This window comes from Mastacembelus armatus, chromosome 17 (genome assembly GCF_900324485.2).
Source record: "Mastacembelus armatus chromosome 17, fMasArm1.2, whole genome shotgun sequence".
NCBI classification, from domain to species: domain Eukaryota; kingdom Metazoa; phylum Chordata; class Actinopteri; order Synbranchiformes; family Mastacembelidae; genus Mastacembelus; species Mastacembelus armatus.
Window position 1 is genome coordinate 4,023,089 of NC_046649.1, and position 8,453 is coordinate 4,031,541.

Sequence of the window (8,453 nt, forward strand, 5' to 3'; positions counted from 1 at the left end):
CAACACAATAATGCATTCAAGCATACAACAAAAAATATTTCTCCAGGTGAGCCTGAAACTGTTGAGGTCTTTAGCGTGTGGTGTCTTGGGCACCGGTACCACACAGAAAGTCTTCCAGAGCTGTGGCACCACGCTCAGCTTGAGGCTCAGATTGAAGACATGCTCAATAACTCCACACAGTTCCTGTGTAATTCCTGTATTGGTGTGTAAAGTATTTTATTTGAACCACGGTGCAAATGGTTGTGCCCACAGCATCAGCCTTTGTTTTACTTGCTCAACCACAAGTCTGTATCATTGCATCTAATTTTAAAGTAAGCTCAGAAGCTCACTACTGGAACCAAGTTCTCCACATGGTGTTATGACCACCTGTCGTTCCTCTTGCCAGCCCACATTAGCAATCTAATGTTCTTTATAACACATACTCTATATTTGGGTGTGTTGTCATGTTGCAAAATGAATGTGTGAGTGCACAGAGCTGATGCTACTAAAACTACAAAACCAAGTAATGGATTACACAGTGCCACATCCACTTGCTCGCATGCACACAGTTACAGTGTTCGTCTAAAAAAAACTATGAAGTGCTACTGTTGTATTTGTTCATTACTTATTAATTGAAGGCACCACTTAATGACACTGTTATACAAATCATCTAAGTGAGTCTGAGTAAATAACTCATGCTGATAGAGGCTAAAATGCCAAAAAAAAGAAAAAAAGTCTATTCCATGTGATGGCCCCAGCATATTTTGTAGCCCCCAGCTGTAGGCCTATAGGATTGTGATGTTTCTCTGAAATCTTCAGTAAGGAATATCCATGAAAGGAAATTAGTCATGAGTCATATTCCTTATGGGCATTTGCACAAAAAGTTATGGATTTGTGGCCAATCTTGGTTCGACTATCTAAGCACAGGTTGCATAAACACTAAAACACTGTGTTCAATGTGAAGTTGTTAACATCATAGTAAAATAATATAGAAATTACAGTAACAAAGCATCCCTTCAGTCACCAAACCAGCACGTACCACGTAATCTTTTGAGATTTATGCAATTTCTGACTTTGACAGTAATTAGAAATAATTACTTTAATGCATCTTTATTTATTTTAATTACATTTAAATTAAATGGTTAAATTAGTTAACAATTCATTTTTTTAAGTCGAACAGCCACGCATGCGTACAAAGACGTTTGTGACGTTTTTAAATGGAAGTGACGTAATTAGTACGCATGCGCGAATTGGTTCAGCTCGAGTGTTCTAATCGTGCAATGACAGTGGTCAAAACCGTGATACATCTAACATTCACATCCAGGACTCAGGGTTAGGCATAGGTGGCAGCTGGTTAGGGTCAGGCTGGAGTCAGGATAGTCTTCATCACACGCTACCGGTTAGGGACAGACTTCACAGGCAAAAAGGCAAATAATCCCGTGGGCTGAGATCTAACGTGATCCAGCGTGTATCAGTGTGAATAGTCAGGTCGTGAAAAAGCTGAATAATGTTTTCAGTACTCATCCTGTGTAGACTGCGACCCTGTGCCGGCCCTCGGTTGTTCAAGTACAGGCACATCACGGCGCCGCTTCCCGTGTCTTGTCTGAGAGGAGACAGGGGCAAAGAGCTGCACGATGACAGGAGGTCGCTCCTCAACACCGGACACAAGGTATTTTAACTCCGAGCTAACAGTCCGCCAGCAAGACAATACTGTACTGCATGTGTCTCCAGCAGCCTTATTTGAAGGTCTAACAGGACTGCGTCAGGACTGTCAGAGGTCGGACAATCCCACCAACACGGTCCTGATGCATTTTTAAGACTGCTGTGCAAATAGCGCATTTTGATGACGTCACAGACCCCCACAATATAGTGCACGCATTATTACAAATTTAAATATGTAACATTTCAGAATGCGCTAAGAGTTTCTGTATGTGGTATCACACAGCTTGATTATGATGCTTGGAAAATAATTGTTGGACATTTTGCATTAGAGCCATCCATACTGCAGTTGTGTAGGCGGTGCAGGAGCCATAGATATATGTAAAAAGGTGCAACAGGTGTACCTAATTAACCAACTATGTGTATGTCAGTACCAGTCAACAATTTGGACACATTTTCTCTTTCAGTGGTTTTCTTTGATTTTATTGTTTTGGCATTGTAGACTGACACTAATAAATACTATACTGATGATATCAAAGCTCTAAAATACCACATACAGATTATGTAGTAAGGAATTTCTTCAAGTGGAGCTTTAAAGACCATCAGACACTGATCAAACTGGCTTTTATGAGTTTTGCCCCAGGAAAGGAAGCATTAATTCATTCATTCATTCATTACAGTTATCAGCCTCAGAAGTCACCAATCAGTCAATCACCAGTCAGCAATTAGATTAGAGCCCTTAGTTTTTCCTGAGTTCAAGCAGCAGAGCAGGTGTGTCTGTCTTTCAACAGTACAATTAAAAACAACCATAAAGTGCAGAACATATAGTTTGGTACAACACCACCACTAACTATGACCTTAGTGGCAAAACATGTAATATATGTAACATCTTTCTTATAGGCGTTGTCAATCTAAGTGTCCTGTGTCTGCAACCTGATGAGACTAGGGTGACAAATATGTTGAGGGCGAGTGCCATACAAGTCATTTTGAAATCTGCACGTTTGAGACTGATGGCATAGCTACCCAAGAAAGTTAAAGAGGAGTCTATCAGTCAAATCTTAATAAGTTAATAGTATAATAATATAGTTAATAGTTGTCAAAGCCAACTTTTATCATGTGTTTTTCTTTTTTCTGTGTTTAAATGGTGCAGACCCACTGTCTATCCAACCGTCCTCTCTCCACCGCACCCCACTCCGAGGATGGGAAGCTCATTTACTCTGGCAGCCTGGGCAGTGCTGTTCGAGGTGAGTCATTTTCAACTGATGACCAAAATCACCTGGTCTTCTTTATCTTACTGTTTATTTATCTTACATGAATCAAGAGCCTAATCACTAGCAAAAAAAAACCATAGTAATGGATATACAGTATATAGAGTTATGTCATCCATCCCAGAGAAAATAGCCCCAGTTTAATTGAGATGTACGGTTTTAATTGTGGAAATGTTATGTGGTCTTTGGCCTCAAATTCATTTTTATATTTTTAAAATATATGTGACCATCATATTAATTGATGTTACCAAAAAAGTATATCTAATCCCAACTCCAGGTTTTGTCAAAACTGCATTACTACCTGGGACGTAGCGGACCACCAGTATTTAAATAAAGAACTAATAACAGATAATACACCAAGCCAAGTTGCTTAGGTGGTAAATGGTAAAATACAAAATGAAGCAGGTGCAGCTCATATGGTTTCTGTCTGTTCCGCCATTTTCTCACGTAGCTCATACACATAAACATACAAGCCTAAACAGGCTTGTAGCACATGCTCATATGCATGAAGGCCATTTGTAGTCCAATAATAGTAAAACATGTCTGACTAGAGGACTTTATTCAATCACATATTAATATCAATTATTAACTTTTCCATTGAATTGTTCCAAAGAATTGTTTTAAAGTGAACAATGATGCATCACAACAATGATTAGTTTTCCCAGCCCTAATAAACACAGCAAAACAGAGCATCTTGTTTACTAAATGCTCCATCTACTATTTTTAAACCAAGAGCTACTACACCAACAATTACTGTGTCATTGATAAAGTGAACCAGACACGTGAACAATCAGCATGTTGTCTGCACTAGACAAGCTCTGGTTTATGCCTCACATAGTTTAGGTTGTACAAATGCCTACTTCATTCAGTGTCAGAGCAGTGTATGTTTGAGTGGAATGAAAGAAAAAATGTAAACGTGGTGTTGTAGTGATACCATGGTCATGTGTAATCCAACACTAAGTGGCTTTGATTGATTGATTAATTGATAACTATTAATCCCAAAGGGAAATGATAGAAAACCAAAGGCACCTACAGTGTAGCGGAACCACTATAGACTGCAGAAGACAAACACATTTCCGTCATTAGTATCAAAGAAACGGTTTTACAACCTAAGTCCTATAAATCTTCAGTTGCTGCATCAAAGTGCAGATTTATTGGAATGTTATTGTAAAGTGATTGATGTTACAATATAATGCTTATGTTGAATTCCATACTTTGCATTGCCCTTCATTCAGTGACCTGTGTAACTCCCATCTGTTGTCAGGGGTAAAGATGTTCTCTTACAGCACCAGTACGGCCAGCCTCATCCTCATGCCCCATATCCTACTGAATACTGGAATAGGAGTCCAGAGCTTTGCCATGCAGGTCGCTTTCTGTGGAGTCATTGGCTTCTTTACATTTCTCACCCCCGTCCTCCTCCACCTCATCACCAAGGGCTACGTGATCCGCCTGTACCACAACCCAGACAAAGACACCTATGCCGCTGTCACCTACAGTGTGTTCCTCACTGAGAAAAAGAATGTGTTCCACCAGAGCCAGGTCAAGATCCCAGCTGTCAGTAAAATGTTCACCACCTTCTATGCTGGCAACCTGGGACTACTGGTAAACCCGGACCTGTTCGCCATACCATATGACTACAACCACCTGATGGGCTACGATAAGCCCTTCAGATTCAACATAGAAGACATTGACAAACCTGATAAGCACTGACAGACTGGGTTGAATGTGATGAGAACATATGAATTAATCCCACAACTCTAAACTACCAGAGTGGAATAACCACTGAGGCCTTGGCAACCAAAATAATTTCTCAGATTATAAATTTACTATCACATTTGTCAGATGTTTGGCGATGATAAAATTTAGCCTCATAATTAGGATTTTTGGTTGGGTGGTTAATATCATGCCCATTCACAAGTCACTCTGACTTTCAAACCCAATTCCTTTCAAAACATTTTCTAACATGAAAGAAAATTCTTGTATGATGGCTGTCTCAGAAAGCTGCATGTCATTCAGTTTTTCATTACTAGCAGTGGTACTCAGAGTTTTTGTGCTGATCCAAAACTTTGAGGAAGATAAAGATGTTTTTCTACAAAAGTTTTTTTTTTTTTTTTTTTTTTTTTTTTATTTAGCAAAAGCAGCTAAACTTCACAGGAGGCTGTACATGAACTTTGCTGAACTGCAGTACAATCAAGTTTTTCTTCATAGCTAATAAATTGAATCAAATGTTTTGAAATATGAAGGGGGATTTGTTTAACTGACTGAACTGAACACATCTGTGCTGTTCCAAAGAAAATGATGGCTATTCCATTTCACAGCTACATAGAAAGTCATCCTTACCTACTGATTCACCTCGGTCTCCTCTCTAGGAACTCCTCGTCTACCACGTTGTCCCCATTCAGAGCTAACCAGGAACTGCTCGCTAATGCTTCATTAATTACCTGATCGGTCTTCAGTAACTACTCATCTTGTGTGAACCAACTTGTGTTACAGTCTTAGAAAACCAGTCCTTGATCCGATTTATTTCTCTAGTGGAGATATGATTCCAACGTTACATTTCACATCATTTATCTTTATTTAGTCCCTTTTCATCAACATCTCTTTTTCAAGGGCGATGTGGCCGAGATAGCAGCCATATACACATTTACAGCCTATTAAAATTCAACACAGTCCACACACAAGAAAAACAACACCAGCCTACCATGCCCTTACATTCAACAATGGATATAAAAGTGTTCAACTCTAAACCTTTTTGCAAATTATTCCTTGATTACATTTTAAACCAATCCTGAGTAATAATGTAATACTTTGTGATTGCAATAGATGTATGGACCACAGTCACTGGATGACTGTTCTTCTGAAGAAAACTTTAAAATGAGTGCTAAACTTAGTTTTTTCTGGTTCCTCAGCAGAATGAAGGGCTTTTATTTCCATTTGAGCTAATAATCTCCGTGGTGTATTAATGCAGTAAATGCTTCATGCCGTAAGATTTGACTGATGGACTACGCTTTAACTTTCTTGGGTAGCTCTATGCTTAGCGGCATCATGTCACAGACCACCCAGTGTTTGCAATAGCGACAGTCAAACCATCACAGTGAATATTTTAGGTGTTTTTTAAATGGTTAAATAATGTGACGCCGTAGCCATAGCAACAACAATTTCCCGTCTGTGTGGCAGAGACGTAGTTAGGTCAACCAGCAGGCCGTCAGGGGTGAGTGGAGCCTCACAGCAAATAAGATTGATTTGCCTCACTGCTTCCTACACACATTCATTCAAATCAATAGCTAACGTAACATTAACGTTACCGTTTGTTACTGTTAGTTATTGTTGCTGACGTTGAGCCACATTTAAAGTGTGATTATGATTTTCAATCATACCTGACACTAACTTTCACTCCTTATCTGAAAAGTTGTAAAAAGTATCATCTATGTAGTGATATAGCTACAAGTGATGTACTGGATTGACTTTCACTGTACATCAAGATTTCCTGTGAATCAGAGTTCCCACTCTGAAGCTGTCACAGTTCTGAGGAGGGCCTTAAAGCTGAGCCTGTGAAGTATTGTTGGTCACTTTGTTCAGCGCTCCATTAAAGTTTGTCAACTCATTTTCTTTGGTTACAGCTATAGAGATACTTGAAAAACACAAATAATATATTTAGCTTTTAATAACTTTATTTCATTCAAGCAAATCATTTTTAATAAATCATGGTTTCTAGTACAACATTTTCTATATGTGCGATAAATTATTCTGAAACTGCAGTTTGCTTGTTAGGGCCTGTCTACCAGTCAGTTTCCAGCTCTACTGTGGTCATGGTTATGGCTAACACTACATTCACTGCATGAATTTATGGTTTGCAAAAAAAAAACAAAAAAACAAAACTCAAAGTAATGCAATTCTCACAACCCACCACACTTGTATTAGTGTCATTAATGCACACATTAATTCAAATTAAACACTGTTCAAAATAGTGCCCTGACCAAATTTTTCTCTGCCCATTAGAAGCCCTAAAGGGGCCGTTTAAGCCACTGTACATGGGCTGGACATGTGGGACTCATAACTAAGCCGTAAAGATCTCACACCATCTGCTTTGTATAATATGTCATGAAAGCAGTGCAATATGTTTAGCATATTATGCCTTACTGTAATATTTCATGAAAATGACCCATTAGAATCATATGTCATGAAAAATATGTTTTAGTATAATATCAAATACATTGTATTTTTCTTTAAAAGTCCACCTACTGTATGAGCCACCTGTATGTGGGCTCAGTTTGACACTGTGTTTCCAGGTTGTTCCCCACTGCACCTTGCTGCTTGTTGGGGTCACTTGGAGACAGTGAGGACTCTGCTTGAACTGGAAGCTGACATAAAGGCCAAGACCTTTAGAGGGGAGAGGCCTGTAGACATGGCTAGGAGATATTCCAAGACAGACTGTGTCAACTGTCTTATCATGGCAGGTGTGGGTGGATAATGTTACACAACATTACCAACGGCAATTCTACGTCATTTCATTAATTGCATTATTTCTGATTCAGAGACAAACTTCACAGACAGGGACAAGGTAAAGTTCTTTACATCAGGGTTGTCTCTAAAGTTGAATATTTTTTTAAGAGCCATTTTAAATAATTACTGGCATGTAGTATGAATAAAACGTCCAATCAGTGTGTCCTTATCAACCACTGAGATAAAGTGTGTTTTCAGCTGACATTTCAGAAGCTGTACCTAGTTCTTTTGTCATGCCTAGGGTCTTTCCTATAATATATCTAGAAGGCACAAGAAGTAGCTATTAGACATCTGCTAATTTCTTATGGCAGGAGTCTAAATTTACAACTGGACTCACACCCAAATCTAAATTACTTCCTCAAAATAAGTACATTTAGACAAAACATTTGCAATATGAACATTATCCAAATGGTAAGTTTGTTTCTCCTGTCTCTTCTGAAATTCTGCACAGAACATGTGTATGCGTGTCTGCTCTGCCAAGTCTGACTGGATTCAGAGTGTCAAAAACCCCAAGGTCTCTGACTTCATTGCTCAAAGAAAAGAGACAGAAGAGACTCTGCAGCCTATTCTCAGTAAGCTGTCAGCTCAGTGTATTTCAGAATTTATGTTTGAATGCAAACACTCCTCCATGTAGGAACCATATTAGGTTACACCAGCTGTTACATACTGATTTGTGGTTGCAAAAGTATTAGTGCATTTCTGTGCTTCTTTTAACACCTCAGTGGTATTTTGTGTTTGCAGATAAACCACAGGAAGACATTTAAAGCAGGAAAATCATTGTCAGTGTTGTTTTAAATAATAATAAACAATTACAGTCCTTTGGAACTAGAATTTGTTTGGAATTTTAAAATTTTGAAAAATGAATAAACTGCTAAGCTTCCCTTAACCTCAGTGCAGCGTCTGAAATTGCCTCAACATGTATGTATGTTGTGAATTCACTTCAACTACTTGCTGGTCTAAACAGACAGCTCATATGTTAATCATGCACACTGATGTTTTACTGGAAATTCTCAGCTAAGCAGGATGAGATTCAGATCAGCTGTA

The 8,453-nt window shown here is 38.7% G+C and overlaps 2 protein-coding genes across 3 annotated transcripts; both read left to right on the top strand.

Annotated features, from left to right (window-relative positions):
* Positions 1–1,210: 1,210 nt before the first annotated feature.
* tmem70 (transmembrane protein 70) lies at positions 1,211–5,577 on the top strand. Of its 2 annotated transcripts, XM_026313252.1 has the most exons (3): positions 1,211–1,648; positions 2,789–2,882; positions 4,171–5,577. In XM_026313252.1, the coding sequence occupies exons 1-3, from the start codon at positions 1,487–1,489 to the stop codon at positions 4,614–4,616; spliced, it is 702 nt and encodes a 233-aa protein (XP_026169037.1). In that variant the 5' UTR covers positions 1,211–1,486; the 3' UTR covers positions 4,617–5,577. The 2 variants fall into 2 exon arrangements, with proteins under 2 accessions (XP_026169037.1, XP_026169038.1); XM_026313253.1 differs by lacking the exon at positions 1,211–1,648 and having other exon boundaries at positions 2,780–2,882.
* An 86-nt stretch (positions 5,578–5,663) lies between these two features.
* Positions 5,664–8,349, top strand: ankrd45 (ankyrin repeat domain 45). Its single transcript, XM_026313342.2, has 2 exons — positions 5,664–7,363; positions 7,850–8,349. Exons 1-2 carry the CDS (start codon positions 7,165–7,167, stop codon positions 8,041–8,043), a joined length of 393 nt encoding a protein of 130 aa, XP_026169127.1. The 5' UTR covers positions 5,664–7,164; the 3' UTR covers positions 8,044–8,349.
* Positions 8,350–8,453: the final 104 nt, after the last annotated feature.